We start from the raw sequence: 22,998 nt of genomic DNA on the forward strand, positions 1-22,998 counted from the left end.
CAATGGTACCAGGTGAGAATCGTTCGATGTTTTTCAGAGCCCAGCAGATGAATGCGGAGACATACCCTCTCGGGCAGACTTTTCAAAACTCGGCACCCCCTTGCTGAGTTGGTCTCAGTCATTGTTTCGCTCCAGCATTAACCACATTCCAGAGAGACGCAGTGCACCCTGTGTACTTCCTCGCATTCCTTCTACAGAAACGAGTCCCGTGCGCTTAATTTAATACGGAGATGTTTTGCCTCGGTTTGACTGAACATCTGTTGAGTTGCCTGGGAATTCTTAGCACAAGTATTTTGCTTGACTTGGGATTTTACAACAACAATGTTTGGGAAAACAAGCAAAATCAACGGAAGAAAATTCCTCCGCGGAGCGCGCCATTGACTGTAAAGACCTTTCAACTTAACAAAAACTGAAATTGACAAACGTCTCCTGTTGTTCAAACTTTGTTTAACGGGTGTATCGCCATATCTTCGAAGGCGGGGGACATGCATTCTAAGGAGATTGCAGACAAGACTTGTAGTTTTTGTGAAACAGCGGTAATGGCTACACTGAGCCAGCGTTTTGTTGTGATTTCCATGTGAAATGCATTTTCTGCCATCTCTTACTCGGTAGTTGGCTGGCCGATTAGTGTACTCGCTCTCTGTCTCTGAACTTGTTCCTCCTCTCAACAGCAAACCATGGATCACTATGAGGATGAATTGGGACATAGAGCTAGTAAATTAATGGAGGATCTATCGTTGTACGAACCGTATCAAGATGGAATTTTTACTTCAAGAGAGGGGATGGCAATCAATCCTGATTTGGATTTCCCGACTCCAGTGATAACTGAACAGAAAAGTAAGCGAATGAATGGTAGCTCGGCGCCTCACCAACAGCTTCACTCTGTGGAAAATTACATGTCCGTGAATAAAGTGTATAACGCGGCTCCTGTGCGCTCTGTGAACGGTAATCGAAACGTGCCTTTGGATTTTTGTACCCCTCAAAGAGATGCTGGTTACATTGAAGATGGCTATTGCACCAAATCAGAAGTTGCGCTCCCGTGCTACAGTGGAGGAGCGTCGGAGCGACATAGGAGATACTCCTTGGAGGTGCAGGGACACAGGTACAGCACCGGCTGCGCGTATGATGGTGTTGTGTTAAATAAGCAAGTACCATTATCGGGTAGTAGAAGCAATAGTGTCTGTGTTGGCACTAACCACGATGGCAGGTACAATGCAACCAGCCCACGGTCCAGTTTAGCCTCGTCTTTGTCCTCTCAGGAGCAAAGTAAACATTCAAGCCCGAGATCCAGTGTCAGCAGTCCTCGGACAAGTTTAGTTGTACCTGGACAGGACAAGTATACCAGTCCCCGATCAAGTCTGGTGCACTGTGATGGGTCGAGTGCGCTTAGCCCCCGGTCTAGCTATGCAAGCACAGCCAGCGACACAAGTAAACATTCCAGCCCGAGGGCCAGTCTGAACAGCTATGACTGTGGTAGTAAACCAAGTAGCAACCGCACTAGTGGTATTAGTATGGGGTATGATCAAAGACATATTAGCCCGAGGTCGAGCACGGCAAGCCAGTACAGCACCACAAGTCCTCGGTCTAGCTATTCTGACTCTAGATACATGCCCCCAACTAACCACGACCTGGAGGCTGCGGTGGTGCACGGCATGCCTGTAGCCAGCCCTCGCTCAAGCATCTGCAGCCAGGAAGGAAATGTAAGACCTGGCGTAGCGGCTAACTGTGTCGTGAGCCCTCGCTCCAGCATATCCAGTCACAGCTCTAGAAGTTCCCGCAGCTCAAGGGGATCTATGAGCACATACCCAGAACTTCAGCTTCCCTCGCCAAGGTCTTCAATGCTGGGACCTGGTTTACAGGAGGACGCATTGATTGAGGACTTTGGGGACACCAATGGTCTCCAAAACCGAGTACATCTTCAAACATTCCCAGTAATTCAAGAGCCACAACAACAGTCCCAACAGCTGTCAACACAGCTTGGAATTAACACTGATGTGAGCACTGGCCAACCAACATCTTTTAATTACAGCATAACCTCTAAAAGTCAAACTGCAGGACAAAGGTTTAAGTTGCCTTACCAGGTTACCCCATGTCGGGACAGTGGACCAAGTCAAGCCGAGAGGCGGCTTGAGGCGCTCACCTTGGAGCTGGAAAAGGAACTAGAGATGCACATGAAAAAAGAATATTTTGGTAAGTGTTTCACTGGCTCATTTGGTACTGATCTGATGATACTCCTCAGTATCAGTATGCTGCTCAGTAATGGTCTATTAAATTCCAAAATGGGCATTTGTAAAGGGATCATGATAAGTGTGATATTATCCACCCCTTCCCTGTTCCTATGAATTCTTAAAAGGATCTTGTGATTGATGAAAGCCATTTCTGTCAAGCCACACTTTAACATTGAGTCCTGAACAGGTAGTATCAAGTGGTATATGGTGAAGATACTTAGTAGAGAGATACTAAGTAGAGTTGTCTTTCATCTCTAAAGAATTTTACTCTAGATAACTTTTAGGCCTACGCTCCTATTGTTTTCGATAGGACTGTTCCTAAAACAAAGAACTTATTATGTGACTTAATAAGTTAGCCATGGACTCTATTTTCTATGAAGGATAGTCTTTTCGTGTGCAACAAGGTGATAATTCGGCCGTCTGCACTCTGCAGCCCCAGGGGAACTGGAGCATCAACTGAGTGATGTGGCCTGTTGTGGCTGTGGAGCTGGCTGATCAGTGATTGGTGAGAGGAGGCTCCAGGCCACAACAATCCAATCATCATTCATTTGGTGGTTTGGCTCACGTAGGAGAGTGCATGGCCCCTGCCAGTGTGTTGTGTTGTGGGAAGATCCAAGTAATGTTTGGGAAATGCTGTCCAACACACCCCACCCACACCAAACTGAGCTTTGCTCTACTAAAAGGACAAGCCTGGAAACCTGATTTCCTTATTTTTGATTAGTCAAACAGGTAGTTAGAAGATGGCACCTGAAGACAGCATCGGCGTTCTTTCCCCAATACCCACAATAAAAGTCATTTTATGCTGTGAATAGAACAGATCAAGAGATCATTATTGGAAATGTACAACATGGGGCCAGTATGAAGCATTATTCAAACATTACACCATCAAAATCTCTTTAAAAATCAAACTGCATGTGAAGGCAAATTCAATCCTATGGGTTGTTGTGCATTGTTAGTAAGGTAGGCCAGACACAAGATTACACAGTGTGGGAAGAGAAAGAACAGTGCAAATCATTATTATAGCCCAGTTGTTTTGATACTTCTGTAGACTAGACACACTTTCTGATTGCTTAATTGGTCTAAAGCATTAAGTCACCAGCCAGAAATGGAACCAATGACAGTTGCACAGACACAAATTGCCACACTATTGGGTGGCATAATCAGAGGCTCCCATACAAAACATTTTTACCCAGTAAGCGCTATCATCAAATCCTGATGTTGGTGAATAAGTTCTGTTACTCAAACTACATAACAGTACACAATAATTTGAGAAAACATGACATGACGTGTATTTTCTATATTAACTTTTTTTTTAAATATACCAATATATTTAAAAAATAAGCTCATGGTTTGCTGAATGTTATTGAAACCTGCTATAATTGATTTTTCACCACTGCATTTAAGCCTGCAGCCTCATTGCGCGGTGGGACATCAGGGCACAAAGGCTGTTTGTGTGGAACGTAACTCATGTCAGTGTGTGTGCAAGCTTTTCTCAGTGTAACTAAAAGCCACTCCTTTAGTATTGTCATCTTATTTAGGTCCTTTTGCAACCATAACAAATACCATGTGTACTCTGTAATGCTAACACCAACTGCCCTTGTAGAAGATAAGAGTTCCCTTTTGCAGGGAAATACTAATTTCTGTTTTGGCAGTGCTAACGTTTACACAGCACTGAGTGGAGCTGAATGGGGCCTTCTGTTCTGTCGTACCAGATTCCCCTGAGTGATTCAGTCATTTTGCTTGCTGAAAATGGCCATTGGAGTTGACCTCTGGAAGTTTTTTTTGTCTCCGCAGCCTGCATTGCGTCCATCGCACTTGAGTCCTTTTCGTCCCTTCTGTATGGGTCAGCCAGCACTTACGCGGCAGATTTTTAGGGGGAAACTTGAAATCTTTCTGCACAGGACTGGGCTGGAGACTTTGGTCCCTCCAATCTCCTCCTTGTGTAGGTGGAGACAAACAGTAGTGTGTGCTCTGAGTGCTGTGCACTGTGGGTGCAGAGGAGGCTCTTTCATGGAGCAGGTGAGGCCAGTGAACGCAGACAGAAAGTCCTCACATTGGGGTCTGAGTGAGCCTGCTCGTGTTTCCCTGGCAACGGCGGAGAAATCGATCGGCTGGGCCATTGAGATTTCCTGCAGTCACACCGGGTGCTCCTCCCGTTGAGGTCCCTGTGTGGCCTCTGTTTGTTGTGGCGGGCTAGAGGGCTGTGAATCAACAGCTGGGGCAGGGTGGAGGTGGTGCCAAGCGCGGGAGCGGGGGACCCTCCCCAGCAACACCCCCTCCTTCGGAGGCCCTTCATTACTCAGTCAGTAGGGAGCCGGCCAGCACCAGACACTTGGCACACGATCTTGGCTCCCGCGCCAGACATGGCTAGTGGGGGTCAAGTCTGATCACCTGCTCAGAATGATAATGATTGGAGTCATGCACATGGTGGTGACAGACATGTTTGCAAAATTGACTGAGATTATGCTAGCCATCTCTCTTTCCCATACACATGGTGGGGTCAATTTATTAATATGTGCTTCCACATTTGGTTGATTTTAATTCAAACAATGACTAGGGGTTCTAAGAAATATTGTATGAAGCTCCTGGGAGAATCCATTCCTTCACTGCTCAAAAGAACTGTCTAAGCACTTTTTTTGATTTTCTTCCCTGTTCACAATTTAATGTGGGCATGGGAGGCAAGCTTTTTTTCTTGCTGCATTTTCGTATCCTCCCTCATAAAATTGGACACTGTATCCACTGGGGATAAAAAAAGAAAAGTTTCCAGCTCTGCACTTTCCCCTCTGTGATGTAAATACTGACCACATCCGTGCGGTAGGGCCCTGCAGGGCCTGCAAAGATGTTTTGGAAATCATCAGAAGATGCTTGGAACATGTCTCCCCAGCCAGCAGTGTTATTGTCTTTCCTTTGCTGATTTGGACCAAAGTGTCCAGTCTAGGGGCAAGCCCTCAACTTGCACACATCACATGTCCTCATACTGGGTTGGATTGTTTTCAATAAAGATAACTATGGAAGTCCAGAATGATGGAATGAAAAGGTTATAGGTGAGAGACTTCATGCTTTATGTATTTTGCATATGCGTAACTACTGTACATGAAGGTTTTGTGGAGCAGCTGTTGAGATAGCTTCCTTGTGTTTCCTTGTTAACAAATCTCAGGGTTAGTGCATGTAATTCCAAATTAACAAATACCTTACTATTGTTGTGGAACATAACACCTAATGACACAATCTTCCCAAATTAGAAAGTGTCCTTGACCTGGAGAAAGTAGTGGAAATGTTCATGTTACCACCTCTCCTTACAGCAATATCAAGATACTGCCATATGCCTCATAAGCTTTAAGGTGTGTGGTGCCCAGTCTCAATCTGCCATGCGCTACACCCTGACCTTCAGTTCTCTGTACATACACATGCTGAGCTGAGATAGTTTCATATCAAGGTCAAAGCATGTGCTATCAAGGCACTGAGAGCATGTTGCACAGTTCTTTGAGCCAGAAAAGAAAGAGCTCTTTCATCGCAAAGGGTGGCAAAGCAGTGCCAGTGAGTGCCAGGTGGGTCTTCCTTGATGAAGTGGATGTGTGACTGTGGCACTCCTTGCCAGGCTGATTTATACCAGCATGCCCATTGCTTTGCCACTTGCGTTGCCACTCAGAGGAATGTTGTTGCACCATCATAAATCCAGTGCAACTGTTCCATGGGCATATGCCCTGTTCTTGAGCCATAACACCACTGAAAGCTTCAAAGGCTCAGTCTGAACAGTGTGTAAATGGTGTATCCTTTAATCATTGGCCAGATTGAGTACTGCATAACACACATTTTCACCAATCAGTTATACTATAAGATGCCAAAATGTGAGAAGTTGCTCAAATTATAGAATACATGTTTGGTTATGGTACAGGTAGATATTAAAGTTTTGTTATATCAAAACAGTAAAAATGGCCATTGTCTACACTATACAGTGACCTCAACAATTACCTGAATCATGTGGTGTCTGATCAAAGATATGAGGCAGTATTAGTTTTGTTCTGTGACAGATTTAGTCTGTTCTGCTATTTCCAGCTTATTGTCTTCAGCAGGCACCATCCAGCACCTAAAACTGGAGCTCAAATTTCACATGCTTTCCTGAGACAAACACCTCTAGTTTAATCAGTTTAACTCTGGTCAGCCAATGCATATCTCATTGATCAGTCCGCACAGAGCCCAGGTTGGTCCAGCAGCCTCTGTTTTTGTATTCAGTCATGCTCTAAAGGGCTTTCTGTTCTGTTGTCATTAGTTGGGTAGTTCACATGGATTATGGTGGAACCACTGGCATAAGCTTTAAAAAGGTGCACTTGCAATTGTTTATCCCTGCCCTATACACTATTGAAGATTCTTATCTTATGTATTGAGGCCATTAATAAGTCATTTTGCTCAAACACATGTTTATAAGTAAAGGTGAAATGCCTCGTGTATGGTCCCTATTGTCTAGTGGTTTGTTATTGAATTTAGAATGTCATGGGTAGATTAGGGTAGATTTCTTTGTGTTGCACTTGCTATGTCTACGTGTTTACATTAGATCATGGTGTTTTTAATGTTTAAAGAGGATATGCCAATATTTGAGTTTGGTCCAGTTGAACTTGTCCATTCAAACGCTGAAGGGGGACATTGTATTTTGCTCAGTGAGGAATTTGAGATTGGTGAATTTTAGTGAAAACATAGTATTATCCAGCAGTTGGAGATAAAAATCGTGTAACTCTAGGCTTCAAGTTCAGTGTTGGACATTCCTTGTTGTGTTTTCTAAAGTTGAGATCTAAGATTATGGCCTTTCCTCCTCAATTTAATGTCATCTCAGAGGGTGTGGGGGGGGGGGGGGGCTTCAGCCAGCCCCCTTTCGGGATGTTGTGTCCTGTGGGTGTGGTGACCCCAGGCTCACCCCACCCAGGCTTTGACCCTGCACTCGTTCTGGAATGTGACCCCAGGGGAGGCCATCTTGTGCGTGAGAGCATGGCCATCAGTCGATCTGCTGACTCACACTTCAGTACCGCCGCGCATCCTGAGTCCACCAAGCGAAGCCCCTCTCCTGCTGAACATTCGTCTAGCAGACAGAGAACAAAGGAAAGCCCACTGCTGCAGTTCACTGCATTTCACAAGAGTTTTCAAAATGTTTGAGACTGTTGCTGACATTTTCTGTAATTAGACCAAATGAAAAATGGTAACCGAGGCGTTTTTGGGGAAAAGTGTACTGTCATACTTTTTTGTTTGACGTTTTTTTTTTCTCGTATATTTTTATCTCTTTTTTTCACAGCCTAGCAACTCCGAACATCATTAAATATTCCTCACTGTTGCTATGGTTATTGAAGGCTGCTGCTTACTGTGTCTGATCCTCTGTCTGTACCTCTCTAGGTATCTGCATCAAATGTGGGAAGGGGGTGTACGGAGCCAGCCAAGCCTGCCAGGCCATGGGCAACCTCTACCACACCAACTGCTTCACCTGCTGCTCTTGTGGTAAGTGCCATGAACACACATAGTACCTCCGTGGTCTAGTACCTCCGTGGTCTAGAAGAGACACCAGAGCCCAGCCAATATGGCCATTGGCCATTCGTGGCCCTCTAATGGGCGCAGTTTTGTGTGAATTTGAGTGGGACCAGGGATGAGCATGACGGGCAGCATGTCTTCGGTCCCCACAGACCTCCTGGCTTTTCTCTATCGCACTCTGTCTACAGAGAACAAGGGGAAATGTTGACTTTTTGAGTGTCGGGTTCCCAGGTTCCTTCTTTGCTTTTATCGTTGCCTCCTCTCTGTCTCCCTCCCTCTCTCTGTGTCTGTGTGTGTGTGTGTTAGGAGGGAGGGAGAGAAAGGGGGGGATGTATGAGAGTTGGCTTCAGGGCTGGCCTGTCACCTGACTCCTGAGCTGCTCTCCTGTTTCAAGTGTAAACAAGAGAGAGTGGATGGGCAGAGTGCACAGCAAGCTCGCCTTCATTCATTTGCGCGGTTGTACATGGATACTGTTTCCTGTGGCTTTACAGGAAATGCATATGATTAACATGTAATTGTAGACATATGATTGTAAATTTATTGTATTCACCAAAGAAAAGAGGGCAGAGTCTGAATCCCATATTCCTTTTTGTTCAATGTCGGGTTGGTTCCCTTTGTGGAGTGATGAGTCAAACACAAGTGACAGGATGTGTAGCGGAAGTGTGATGACATTTCAGTGTCCGCCTAAGCCTCTCTTGTGACGGGGTAGTCATTTATAAACTTGGTGAAATATTGATGCACATAAAGTGGAAGCATCTCTTTCAAAAACATTCTTGGCTCTTTACCCATGGCTCGGAGTAGTGGGGGTGGAATACAAATTCAAATCCAGGAGGAAATCTAAATAGAAATCTTAGTTTAATAAATTGTAGGATTAAGATTCCATTTCAACCTTTTACTAACTCCATATATTAAAGGCTGTGACTATTTCTTTGTTAGATGTGGTGCAGATGACCAGCCATCGTGTGGGCCCCTGTCACTAATGGCTTCTCGGGTCCTTTAGGCCCTCTCAGGAGTGTTTGTCTCCAGCGTAAACTCTCAGATGTATCATTCGGGCCCTTCTGAATGAGATTTACAAGCTCCTAAGTTCAGTGTTTGGTTTTGCTCACACAGTGAGGTTTACATTCAAAGTGCCCGCAGCTGTCATAACACATGTCCTGATTGATGTGGGCCGTGCTGCGAACCGTGTTTTCTCGTTAGTCCCCAGATTGTGCCAGGGCAGGGCATGCCTGAATGAGGCAGTGTGCATTGAGCTGGGCCACGGAGAGCACTCCCAAACAGCTCTCTGGGCTCACCGGTAGCCTTGGGCTTTGTTTAACCATGCATAATTGAGCCCTCCTCTTGGCTTACTACCATGGTTGCACCCTTTTTTTTCACAAAATGGCCAGGAATGCAAACTACACCCCCTCCCCTCCTTTTTTTTACTCCAGCAGGCCTTCCCATGAGGGCTTCAATCAGTCACAAATTGTACCAGGGCAGCTTATCAGGCACAGCAGTTCTGAACACTGAGTAAATGGCATACAAACACACACACACACACACACACACACACAGACACACACACACACACACACACACACACACTCAAGAACACTCATTACGCGCTTACATACACATGTAAAAAAAACAGCCACCCACCACCAAACCCCCCCATCCCCCAGACCTCTACACATACACATGCAGACTGGCTCGCTCACACTCACGAACACAAACTCCTTTCATACGCCAGCTATGAGTAACAAGATGTCTGCCCTTTTGTCCTCCCTCACCCCCCCCACCCCCCATGTCTAGCTTTGTCAAAGCTGTTTTTTAGAGGTGAATCACACATTCACCAGCTCCTAATTTCTGTTTTCTCACATGTGCAGCTTTTGTCAGAGACACCATGGCAATTCAATTGTTTGTTCCTCTGTTGTAGTGGCAGTGCTTAACGACGTGTGTACACACACACACACACACACACACACACACACACACACAGAGGTGTACACACATGCATGCTCTCTTTTTTGGCCGTTGCCGAAAGGCTTGCATTTCTACGCCTAGTAAATGATGCAGCTTCTTGACGCACTCATAGCACCTGGCACGGGCTCCCTGTGAACGCTGTGAAAACATGTATACCCGACAGACATGCGAGGAGTGAAGCCATAAAATAGCCCAGATCTGTTTGGATCACGACCAAGAATACAAAGAGCAATTTGCTGTTCAAAGACTTAAATGGAGCCGCGGCCCTGAGTATTTCCTCTGCTCCACAAGAAAGGACAAGTCTCCTGTCCACAGCAGTCTTTGAGGCGCATGAAGAGCAGCAGTGCCTTATTGTAATCGTCTGTTTACTGATATTCTCAAAGTGGAGTTGGGTTACAAATGGGGTTTAGATTACTGTCTGTTGCTTTTCTGTCTGTTGCTATGTATAACCATACTTAAACACATGGAGGAAACAACAGCAAGCTTTTGGAGGTGTCTCTGTGCTGATATGTGGACAGACAGGAATGTGTGGAAGTGTCTTAGCTCTCCTGAGTGCAGTGCTTTTTTGTGACCAGTGAGGCAGCAGCTTGGGCGCTTTCTGTCTTTCGTTCCTCTTCTCCCCTCATTTGTGCCGCCCTCCCACTGGTCTGAGGGCTGCCCATCATGGTTGGCCTGGCGTCGCGGTCGGCCTTGGTGAGAGGAGGACTGAGTGCAGCAGCAGCAGCAGTGGTAGCAGCAGGCCCACACATGTCCACATGACGGGCCTCAAATTCCCCCCATCTGCACGGAGAGCCCACGCACAGCCCAGTAACTCACCGCCTCCAGCTGCCCCCAAATGGCGCTGGAAGACCCCACTCTCTCCCATCCCCTCTCGTACCTCCCCCATGCTCTCTCCTCTCTATATCTCTCTTTGTCTTTGCCATCCTCCCCCCTTTTCTCTCTCTCTCTCTCTGTCTTTCTCTCTCTTTCTTTCTCTCTCTCTCTCTCTGTCTTTCTCTCTCTCTCTCTCTCTCTCTCTTTTTTTTTTCTCAATCTCTGTCTTTCTCTCTCTTTATTTCTCTCTATCTTTCTCTCTCTCTCTCTCTCCCTCTCTCTCTCTCTCTCTCTCTCCCTCCCTCCCTCTCTACCCCTTCCCTGTTCCCACCACAGCCGTGCCCATCCCAGCTCAGCCCAACCCACCTGCAGGTGATAAAGGGGCGCTTGTTCTCGGTGGAGAGGGCGGAGGGTGGGGTGGGGTGGGCTGGAGAGGTAGGGCCAGGGTAGACAGGAAGGGAGGAGAGTCCAGAAACCTGGAAGGAGACCCCCCCCACACACACACCCTTTCTCCAGTTAGAAAGAGCTGCATAGTGTGTGGAGTTTTATGCCCTGAATGGACAAAGAAATAAGCCTCTGGTCCTCCAAGGCAAGAGAGGCCACTGGGGCATTGCAGAAGGATGGTGATTTGCTCTATATTCATATGAATGTGAAGACAACAGGAGTTGATGTTGATGGAGGCTGAAAGGTGAGGTTGCATAACAGCTCATGGCTGTGATCATGGCCTTGTCTAGTGTTTGCATAACCACATTTAAAAATAAACACAACATTCCTGTTCACTTCAAGGGAAATGGCAGCTACAACAGTACGTGTCCCTTACCAGATGCCAGGTGCATTGATCAGGTATAGTCCCATTGATTCAAATGTGCGTCTGTTCAGTAGATTAAATTTGATATCAGTATCATTAATTAAGCTAATTATCTAGCCCACATCAAAGCTGGATGACACCTTTTGAAAGTGTCTGCTTCTGGCTGCTGCCTGTCTGTGCTTACACACCACTGAAAGCCTTTGCTAATGGCTTTCACAGCTATAGGGAAAAAAACACACAAAAGCTGTAGGCGTAGGAGGCGGATTTTAAAAAAAGGACCCATGAGATATCATTGCATGGTGGCCTTTCCCACCGACAGCTCCAGGCTTCGGTAATGTGTTTGGGCTGCTGCTGATTTGATCTTCTTTGAGACGACTGAGAGACCATGACTCGTCTGAGAGCAGTCAGCTGGCTCCTCGGCCACAGAGGAGCACGGCTCACATCGGCTCCTTTGTAGGCGGGGAGATGACGGACTCCCGCCCCGCCCACCTGACGCAGTGTACAGTACGCTCTGTGTCCAGGTGATTAGCAGATTAGTTTTCATCCTGCCTGTTAGGGCCTTACTGCTGCAGAATGATAATGCAACACCTGCAGAGAGCCTGTTCTTGTTTGTCCATTGATATTGTTAGAGGTCATTCGTGTGACTGTGCTGTAGGCACACCGTGAGACATTGCTCACTGAGTTGTTAGCACGTTGGTGGTATTCATCAGCAAGCTCCCACATTTTACAATGACTGACATATTTGTCAATGCATAAAGGAGCCACGCTGGCCCAATTGAAAGATTCGTTGTCAGGTCATGGATCTGAGCGTGTTAGTGTTTGTATACCATTTAGAGGATGAGTCTAGTTGCTGACTCTGAGAGTGATAAAGAATGCTGAAACAGACCTAAGATACGAAAAGACAAATTTAGCTGCAGCGCCAATCTACAAAAACAAAAAAAACGCAAGTATCTCAAGTGTAAAATCCCAGTCTATAAAGGCGCCCCCTGTGCTACAGGTCTGTGAGGTAGCAAGCCGAGGACACCCGGCTCTGTCTGTGGTCAGACTCTCTCCCCTGACAAAGGCAGGGGCAAAGGAGCCCGAGAGCTGGACTCTCCTCCCCCTCTCTCTCCCTCACTGTGGGGAGGGGACAGAGTGTGTGTGTGTGTGTGTGGGGGGGGGGTGAATGGGACCAGCCAGTGACCTCAGGCAGAAAGAATGTCCCCGTTTGCTCAGGCCTCTCTTTCTTTCTTTCTCTCTCCCGCCCTCTACCTCTACCCCTGTGTTTTGTCTCTTTCTTTTGCTCTGTCTCTCCCTGTTTCTCTTCCCCTCTTGGTGCACCCACCCAACACAAGTTGGTCAACTTCATCCACAACTGTTTTAAAAAAAAAAAACAACAACAAAAAAACAGAAGAAGCAGGAATGCTCACCCAAGTGGCACTTTATCGAGAAAGAAAAGTCGTCATCTGTAATCTTTGCGCGCTGAACAACACTTCATCAGTAGCTTCTCATGTGGTGGCGCGTTAATGATTTCTCCCACCTCACCTCCTGTGTGAAGAGAATCATTCATTGTCAAAGCTATTTGTGTGTTGCTCCCTGCGCCTGCCACCTCGGTGGCTTCTGACTCTTTGTGTGAATGTCGCAAGAGTGTAAATTTGGGCACTTAAAGAGCGTGGGGGCGGGTGGCGTGTTGGGTGTGGGGCATCGCTTTCCCATGCTGAAACCCGCATAAACTGGATGGCAGCTCCGGACAGCAATTAAAGCGGACTAATCCTGCCCGATTCATGAGGTCTGTCCGTGTGCTCTGCCTGCCAGGTTGGGTGAAGTCATTTCACTCCCGTTTTAACAATTTGAATGGGCACCCATTAAAATAAAAGCTTGCATGGGGTGGCAAAGGCCAAAACATGTGGGGAGGCATAGGGACAGAGAGGGGGAAGGGAAGGGGTGGGGGTCTGTGTTCATCTCTTCTCATCTCGTACTAGCTTCTTCCTCCCTTCACCAGCTAGCTGGCATTCAGGCTGGGCCTGATGATTCACTTCAAAGGCCTTCATGAGCAACTCTAGTGCTGTGGTATGCTTACACTGCAAGGTCACGGTCCGATTCAGTGGAGCTCCATGGAAGTCTGTCATGATGATTGGAATACCACAGAAATTCCAGCATGTGAAGAAGAAAAAAAATCCGGCTTTACGGGAAAGACTGCCTTGACCTGGGTGGGGGCGGCAGATTTTTCCTGCCATGTGTTTGATAAGATGTAAAGAGGGCAGTGAGGGGTGGGGAGTGTTTGGTCCAGATGGTGAGGAGTCAGCCCTGAGTCTGCCGACAGGCCTCCGAGTGGGAGCTGCACACAATGGCCCCAAGCTGGGGGAGGTGTGGTGGCCGGATGGGCCTGAATTGTTGCGAGCTCTTTTGCTTTTCTCTGCCCTGAGCCCAGTGGCTGTGCTGGGGGGAGGCAGATGTGGGCCTCCATGTCAGCTCTCTGGGTTGTCCAGTGTGTTCCCCTGGCACCTGTCTGAGTGTCCTCCACTGCTTGTGGACATGTGGGTCCATTGTTGGTCCATTGTTGGTCCACGTGTGGCTTTTGTTGACTATCAGCAGAGCTGACTACCTAGAGCTTCATGTGGGACTCACTTTGTTGTCTTTTTGGGTCTTGGTCACGATAAAGAGGTGTCTCTGTCACTATCCTGGTATTGTATTCCTGTTTTACACATCAAGACAAAAGAACAGTCATGATGCCTGGCTGTGGTATTGGCATGGTAACCAGAGCTAGTTTTGAGGTTTCTTCATGTTTGTCTGTTTGTCATTGCAGGGAGACGACTGAGGGGGAAAGCCTTCTACAACGTGAACGGGAAGGTCTACTGTGAGGAGGACTTTTTGGTGAGTATGAGTGCATGCACTGTGTGTGTGTGTGTGTGTGTGTGTGTGTGTGTGTGTGTGTGTGTGTGTGTGTGTGGTGTGTGTGTGTGTATGTGGTGTGTGTGTGTGTGTGTGTATATGTGGTGTGTGTGTGTGTGTGTGTGTGTGTGTGTGTGTATGTGGGTGTGTGTGTGTGTGTGTGTGTGTGTGTGGTGTGTGTGTGTGTGTGTGTGTGTGATATGCTAAGTACAGGTTGTGACCAGTAACATTTTCTACTGTCATTACTTTGTGTGGAGAGGAAAAGGGGGGATGTTCTGCAGATTCTTGAACTCTGGAGAGGGACCAGATGCCATGGCCTTCTAAAGCTGATCACCACCCCCCAATTCCCACTAATTTCCCCTCATTTCCCTGAGGGTCACGCGTCCCCATGAGGCCCCAGCCCACTAATTACGTGCGGAGCGGGAGTGGCTGGGCCGAGCTGCTGCAGGTCTCACTCTCCTGACCTCCCAGCCCACACTTCTGTCAGAGACATGCTGGGCTCATTTTGCCCAGACTCTAAAACCCACCTCCACATCACAAATTCACATGTACATGTGTGGATAAGTGTAGTGGTATTCTTTATGAAGGCTCATTATCAGTTATTAACTGAAAAAAAAAAAGATTCTTATGTTGTATTCCAGAGATGAGACAGACATTCAGCCTCTGGCTCCTCATAACTGATAACAGGGTTTGGTATATTCGGATGTCATGCTAGAGGACTTTAAATTCCCATCGAGTGTTCTCCTTAAACATATACTGGACATGATGAAGCCTCCTTCCCCCCCCTCCTCTCCGAGTGACCAGTGCTGTCCTAGCAGCACCAGGGGTCCAGCAGATGGTAGCGTCTTCAGAGGCAGAAGGGTTTCCTGGTATTGACCAGCTCTCCTCCTTCCTCCACCTGCTCATCCTGCCCCACCTCACCCCCAGACACTGCCCCCGTCCAGGTCACGACCTCTGGGTCCAGATGGGCAGCCTGGTGGGTATGGCTGTGGAGCCTCATCCCAATGGCCTTCTGTCTGCCTTTTCTTGGCTCTCTGTGGCATTGTAGTGCTACTCATGTTTGTCAATGCTTAAAAAGCAATGCGGCTGTATCAGCTGGAATGTAAAATGAAAAGGGCTCTCAGTCAGGGATGCCAGCACAGTGTCATGCGCACTGCCTGGCGTGGGCGCTGAATCCCTCTCTATATTCAGAACAGAAAAAAGGTGGCATTTTCAGACGATGAACTCTTGTCACAAAATGGAAATCCATGACTTGAGGTGATTAACTACCCAGCTGCCAATTCAGAGCTCGAGCCTCAAAGATTGCCCTCACCTGCCCTGCCATTTGAAGTGGCGTGTGTTTGAAACGAGCTGATGAAGGCAGAGAGGGCAGCACTGATGAGGAGGGGATGAGAGCATCAGGATGGAAGGAGACAGAGAGAGGAGGACTGCACGCATTCACTCAAACAGTCCCTCTGCCCACTCAGCTTAATGTGGGGGAACAGAATCTGTGCTCTGTAACCAAGAGCAAGAGAAAGACTTTGAGAGAGAACAAGAGAAAATGGGTGAAGCTCCTGCTGTAGGAGTAGTGCGGGAGGAGAGCAGTGGCTCAGAGGACAATACACCAGAGAAGTGGTGTCTGGTCCTGTCAGAACAGTAGCACAAATACAATGGTTGGCCGTGGAGGGCGTAGGGCGGAGAGCGTATTCCTGCATAAGGCGTCTTTACTAATAGAGGATTTTGTCCTTTGCAGTACTCTGGCTTCCAGCAGACAGCGGAAAAATGCTTTGTGTGTGGTCACCTCATCATGGAAATGGTAAGAATGATAGAAGCACTTATGCAAGAGATAACAGCCGCTGAGTTGTCCCGTTATACGGAATTAATGGACAAAGGAGAGGCAAAGAACTCCCCAACGCAAGCGCGGGGGAGTTTCCCCCGCCCAAGTCCATTAATTCCGTATAACAGGACACCTCAAAAATAGCTCGCAAAAGAAACAAGCGGTTCTGTTTAAAAAGTTTGTTCTTTAGCCCTATAACAGCAATAACATGGACAGTTAGCTTGTTTACAGTTGGTTCCATTGTTGCGAAGCCTGCTTCCAGGCTCAACCGTTGTCCTACTATGGTTGTTATAGTTACCATTCATAAGCGTTGATCTGGAACAGTGATTCAACTTTTTTCCAGGTCTACTTCATAGGTGTCTCGTTATTCAGAATTAATAGCCACCCCACCAGCCAATCAGAAAAGAGTATTTCTTCTCTCTGGGTGATAATAAAATATAATGCTTGTCCACACTGCCAACGATAACAATAACAGTAAAAGCTACAGTTTTAAGTATCACTCTGGCTAACGATATCAACAGTGTCTACACCACATGCTATAATAACAATGACATGAATGATATCATTCAAAGCAAATTTGTTAACAATAGAAACTTTTATAGCCAATCAGAATCCATCGAATTTTAGACATCACAATGAACATCAATAATGAACATGAAGAATATTCCTGACTTTCCTTATTGTTGATCAGTGTGGACATGTAATGTAATATTGTCATAGTTGCAGTTGTCTTCATTGCTATTGTTAGCAGTGGACAGGCCTATACTCCATATGCTCTCTCTCACACACACACACACACACACACACACACACACACACACTCTTTATTCATTTTTTCTTCATTCATTGGCAGATCTTGCAGGCACTGGGCAAGTCCTACCACCCCGGCTGTTTCCGCTGTGTGGTCTGCAAAGAGGGCCTGGATGGTGTGCCATTCACAGTGGATGTAGAGAATAACATCTACTGCGTGAAGGACTACCACACGTAAGGCTGGCCACCACTCAACAGGCACCCTCCCTTGTTTTCAGTGCAGGAGATTCTCGAGCCCATTTTCCAAAAGGGGCTTTTTTTTTCCAAAATTGCAAAATTGCGTGTCAGTAGCAGATTTACTCGTGCCTGCAGAGCCCAGTAAATATTCCGATCATCTTCACTTTTTATAGACAGCTAAAAACATGAGCGTTGTACCACATGTTGATAATCAAAGACTTTGTGTGTAACTGATGAAATTTTGACATGTGTTTTTTTTCCCCACAGGGTTTTTGCGCCAAAATGTGCCTCCTGTAATCAGCCCATCCTGCCTGCTGAGGTGCTAATCTGTTTGGACTTTTGTGTTGGTTTCAGATGAGAATGTTTTGCAGTGCTGACCACTAATGTGTGTGTGTGTATGTTTTTGCACATACTTGTTTTTGCATATAGGGCTCTGAGGAGACCATTCGTGTTGTGTCAATGGACAAGGACTACCATGTGGAGTGTTATCACTGTGAGGTAAAAACAAATACTGTCATCCATACTATTCCTTTGCACTGACACAGCTGTGTAGTCAGTTATGCTGTCCAAAGAGACTCTTCAATATCTGTTTGTGAGTATGTGCTTATGTGTGTGAATGTGTGTAAAAGTGTTTGTAAGATTGAGTTTGTATGAGATCTATCTATACAGATAGATGTGTGTGTGTGTGTGTGTGTGTGTGTGTGTGTGTGTGTGCGTGTGCGCATGTGTGACCGCTATAGAAGCAGAATGAATGTCTGCTCGTTTTTGAGAGAATGAGTGAAATGGTGAATCATTGACCAGGACATTCCTGTGGTGAGCCATGACACAGCTCTGGTGAACTTGTGAAACTTTAGGTCATCTGTAAATCGATTACTCAGATAGCAGATTTGCTGTTGGTCACTAAAATATGTCATGCTTACATGATCTCCCCCAAATTACCCAATGCCAAGACATGGCTTCTGTCATGAAATGAAATGATTACTTTATATTTTTGAGAAACCTTCTTAAATAGTGTTTGGTTTATGTTAACTGATCCTGGTGTGTTTGTCCTCTGTTTTTCATTACATACGTGGCATGTTACTTTCCCGGGGGCAAGTAAAAGTGTCACCCTGTCACTGTTTTACGTTAGTTAATAATGAAGGCCATTTCTTCCTGGGTGATCTTAAGAAAGGGCTGACAAGCATCTTAATCTTTAACCAGAGATGACGCATAAGCGATAAATGACTGCTCAGTATGCTGGGCAAGACTCGCCTGAGGTTGGGAATTTATTTATGAATACCCATCATGATGGGTGCCTCTGAAATATGACAGGCCAGTTGTTTTTAGTGTAAACCCTTTACTCCAGCGTGCTGGATGTATTGGATTTTTTTCCGTATAAACAGTTTTGCAAAGGGAAACATAGCCTCATATGCAATGGGATCTACAGTGATGAATGAAGTTTTATATGGTTGGTCAGGCATCATACATCATCCTATATTTGTGTGTGTGTCTGTGTGTGTGTGTGTGTGTGTGTGTGTGTGTGTGTGTGTGTGTGTGTGTGTGTGTGTGTGTGTGTGTGTGTGTGTGTGTGTGTGTGTGTGTGTTTGTGTGTTTGTGCAGGACTGTGGGCTCCAGCTGAATGATGAGGAGGGCCATCGCTGTTACCCTCTGGAGGGTCACCTGCTGTGTCACGGGTGCCATATCCACCGGCTGAAGGCCCAGGCGCCCGCTCACCCTCCCCCCAGCTACCCCCTGCACGTCACTGAGCTGTGAGCAACCCCGGGCAAAGGAGAGAGAGAGAGACAGAGAGGGAGAGATGGAGAGAGAGATGAAGAGATGCCAAGCACTGAAGGGGAGGAATGAACTATTTGAGCAACCATTTTCTCCACCTTGTGGAGAAAAGGAGTGGACACAAAGTCCTCATTTCAACACACACATTTTATATATATTAAACATATATATATATATATATATATATATGTATATGTGCACACACTCGCTATATATATATATATATATATATATATATATATATAATATACATACACACTCTCACATGCACAAAAGCTCCCTCCACTAAAGAATGAGGCTCTCCCACCCAAGCAGGCCTTGGCAGCCAACCTCTCCCACCGCTGTGACCTTACGTTCCCCTCCACACCACTGGGGCTGGAGTCCCATGTCCCTTCCAGCACATCCTCCTCTCCTCGCTTTCTTGGCCTTGGAGGCATTGAGAAAGAGGCCCCCCAGCGCAGGCAGAGGCCAGGTCTGACGTCAGCACTGTGACCCCACGAGCAGAGCTCTGGCAGGGGATGGACGAGAGGAGGGTGGAGAGCAAGAGAGGGAATGTGCCTTCTCTTTTTACCCCCCCCCCCCTTCCCCATTCCTGCCTGCTGACCGAAGACATGCGCCACCATGCCACCCAGGGCCTTCACAGTCGCCAGCGAAACCCCAAAGCAACGATGTCCGGCACGCTGGCATCGTAGCCCACTGTGGGCAGAGGGAGAAAGAGAGGGGGAAAGAGAGAGACTGAGGGAGAAAAGTGGACATGCTGTGCCTTCCGAGTGGCCTTTTCATTCACACAGAATCCCGCACTTACTGCAGCGCCCCCCTGAGCCAGGGCCACACACAGCGTCGTGAGTGCCACTCGCTCGCCGCGCACCCCTCTCACGTCTGCACACACACATGCACACTCACACACACACACACACACACACACACACACACTCAACACCAGGCGCTGTAGCTCAGCAGCCGATGGCTCTGCTGGACTTGGTGGCATTCATTCATTCATTCATTCCACATAGCTGTGATTTTGAAGTCCTGTGACCTTCGGAGATTTAAAAGCTGTGTCTTAACTATACCACAAAACTTAGGTGCACATAGATGGTCTATTATATATATAAATATATATATATATTGCAGACATTTTCCACGTAAAGGACTTAGAAGTGTATTTTTCGTCTCTTTTTGCCTTTTGGAAGTGCTTATGTTTTGGCTGGAGTAATCCATTCTCCTGTGGTCTCCTGTGTCTTCTGTGGCATTGCTGCTCCCGCGGTTCACAGGTCCAGGAGCCCCTCCATGTGATCCCTGATTCACATGATTCGCCGGCCCTTAGAGACTGGTGCTCTTAATACGTTCCAGACACTGGTTTGTCCAAGCAAAGACTGAGGGGTCTGGGGAAACACAGGAAGAGAAGAGCGAGAGAGAGAAAGAGAGAGCGTCGCTCCGCTTGGTCAAGAAAGAACTCTTCTCATCCCTCACTCTTCTCCTGTAATGCCTTAAAGCAGAACGGTGCATATGTACGTGCAGGGATGCACGCTCAGATTCACTTTGCCTCTGGTGGGAGACTGCCCGCACTGTTTGCCATAGGCTAGTGACGGATGAAAGGTTGCCCTCAAATGGAAGTCTGGGAGAGCTGGTCTAGCCCAGTTCTTCTGGTAGGTATGTCCCTTAGCTGTCTCTCATGTCTGGTTGGGTGGGTGTGCCAGTGGCTGGATCATGGCACAGGCCCACCTATGTACGTGTGTGTGTGTGTTTTAGTTTGTGTCTGTCTTAATGTGTGTGTGAGTGGTGTGTGTATGTGTGTGTGTGTGTGTGTGTGTGTGTGTGTGTGTATGTGTGTGTGTTGTCATCAGCAGTGCCACCATAAGGTCTGGTCTGGTAATCGAAGCAGCTATGTCCAGTCTGCTGGGAAGTTTCTCTCTAAAACTACTGAATTGAACAGAGGACTGACTTCACACCATGGTGATGGAAACAGACAGGAGAGGACAGGCAGAATGACTATTTGTGTTTCTCCCAATTTGACCCAATATTCAATGAGATTATTTTACATGCAATGAATAGTTGTTTGGCAAACTGAGCAATTTTGTGTAATATATGCATTTATATTAACTTAACTCACACTCATCACCCATTCATGGGTTATACTGAAGCTCACCATACCATCAGCTCCAAGAGGTGATATGGTCTTGCACTTGGATAATAGTGAGATTTTTTGAGATTTAGTCAAAAGCACAACCAACATTCCCCATCCCAGTGTACTCAGCCTCAAAGAACATTCACAAGAATCCGAGCAGTGCTTCTGAAGATATTTTCACCCTGCTCAAAGATGTCTTAATATACTTTTTAAAAACAATTGTACTACTATTGCATAGCACACAGGTAGTTTCCCTGTACATAGAGCAGCTAGTTTTGTTTCATGCTCCATCAAGTAATTCCAATGAAAAGTAGCTCAATTTATTTCTCCTGTCATAGTAGATCTCCAAAAGCACATCTGACATCTGTTGTATCACTTTTTGTATTGTTTAATAATTGATTGCCTAGATGTTTCATGAACAAAAAGGAAAGTAGATTTATTTATCTAAACATGAAAAGTCTAAAGTTATTTAATGTATTAAAAGTTGGGACGTATCATTTAACCGTAGATGATATAATCTGCTTTTTCAATAAAGTGGTTTTGTAGTTAACTTAAGAGCGAGTGATGCCTTCTCTTTGATGTGGTTTTCTTTTGATGCTTTATATGTACACCACCAACTGAATCCAATCTACTTTTCCGTCCCTGCTTTGTTGGTACATGCTTAAACCAAACACATGACTTCTTGTAGTCCTAGAAAAGGGGCTAGCTGCCCTAAAGAAAACAGAGTGGGTAGTTGCAGAATGTCCTGACATCACGTGAAAGTCTTACGCTGTCTCCCAGTGGAGAGCTTGGACTTGGATTGTTTACCCTTGACTAGATCAGCATCAGATGGGAGAATGTGTGATTACGGCAGCTAATTACCTACCGGCACGCAAGTTTACTGTCAGTCATCTGACGGAGGGCTCCACAGAGAGATGACCCCTGGCCCTGCCCTGATGCCTGATAGGGAGCTCCCTCTGGCCCTGGCTCCGTCTCCACGCCACCTCCTCAGAGCCGAGGCAGCTGGGATGGCCCAGACCCCACATCTCCAGCAGCAACACTTTATTTTTGCCAGTTACTTTATTTATGCCAGTTAAGACATACAGCACCTTATCAGAGTCATAAGACAGTTTCAAGTCACTGATGGACTGCCTTCCCATCAGGAGCACTGTTGCAGCTGTGTCTGCTTTGTATGTAAATCCAGGCCAACTGGCACACATTACAACCTGCTCGAAGATTGTCTCCTCTCACGTCTATTTTTCTGGTGATAATCAGATTTTGGACACACTATGAGGCCAAATCCAATTGGGGGCGGGGGGTGAAGGCAGACTCCCTGTTGTGTTCTTTTGTGTATGTGAGCAGCTTTTAAGATTATGGGTACAATTTGACAACAACGGAGGTGACCATATTAGCATTCCGTTAAATTGTATTAGTGTTAATTAGGGCATGAAGGCCTTACATTTCCAATATGATACAGTTCTAGCTTCGGTTAAAGCAAACAGCCCTGTTGTGCATGGCTGTGAAATCCTGGCTCCCACCTGGATGTTTTTTTCTGTCATTGTATCCTTTATTCAAAGGAAGATAATATTTCACCACTTAAAGGCCAGGCATTTCATCTACTATGCCTCAGTGTAGTCTGTGGCCATGTTTACATCTCATATAGAGGAGTGTCTCTTGTTTCATAGATGGTTTGTGGTTGTTGAGCATGCAGCAGATTGTCACGACTGCCATGTCCCTACATGTCACAGTGCCCATGCAGAGAGGTATAATTAAACTGCTGGCACAGCCATATGGGTACATCTTCAACTTGTGTCTCTGAGTGATTCATTCTCATCAGTAAGGGTAAGAGTTCCTCTTAATAAGCCTGATAGTTGGGATCTGCTGGTACCCTGATTGGTGACTGAAGTCCAGGACTACTGACAGTTAAGCCCTTACGTAGACTTGAGCTTACACTTCTCTCTCTCTCTCTCTCTCTCTCTTTCTCTTGCTCTGTCTCTCTTATATGCACATTACTGGAGTGACTATGGAGACGGAATGACAGATCAACAGGGCTGGAGCACAAAGCAGTCATTATGTGAGCTGGCTCATGGCTCTGCCATACCTCCGACTCAACGGTGAAAAAAAGCAGGTG

The 22,998-nt window shown here is 46.4% G+C and overlaps 1 protein-coding gene across 1 annotated transcript; it reads left to right on the plus strand.

The window, feature by feature from the left end:
* The first annotated feature begins 147 nt into the window (after positions 1-147).
* Positions 148-21,443, plus strand: wtip (WT1 interacting protein). The gene is made up of 8 exons (XM_076287708.1): positions 148-2,190; positions 7,608-7,709; positions 14,105-14,172; positions 15,923-15,985; positions 16,860-16,990; positions 17,261-17,312; positions 17,423-17,491; positions 18,593-21,443. Exons 1-8 carry the CDS (start codon positions 678-680, stop codon positions 18,743-18,745), a joined length of 2,151 nt encoding a protein of 716 aa, XP_076143823.1. The 5' UTR covers positions 148-677; the 3' UTR covers positions 18,746-21,443.
* The last annotated feature ends 1,555 nt before the right edge of the window (positions 21,444-22,998 follow it).

Source organism: Alosa pseudoharengus, unplaced genomic scaffold (genome assembly GCF_046254945.1).
Source record: "Alosa pseudoharengus isolate Yale_2024_CS ecotype anadromous, Long Island Sound unplaced genomic scaffold, YU_APseudo_1.1 YU_APseudo_1.1_scf_16, whole genome shotgun sequence".
NCBI classification, from domain to species: domain Eukaryota; kingdom Metazoa; phylum Chordata; class Actinopteri; order Clupeiformes; family Clupeidae; genus Alosa; species Alosa pseudoharengus.

Coding starts and splice junctions, on each gene's coding strand:
- wtip (XM_076287708.1), top strand. CDS start 678: ATGGATCACTATGAGGATGAATTGGGACATAGAGCTAGTAAATTAATG. Junction 14,173..15,922: donor ACTGTGAGGAGGACTTTTTG/GTGAGTATGAGT, acceptor TGTCCTTTGCAG/TACTCTGGCTTCCAGCAGAC. Junction 17,313..17,422: donor AGCCCATCCTGCCTGCTGAG/GTGCTAATCTGT, acceptor TTTTGCATATAG/GGCTCTGAGGAGACCATTCG.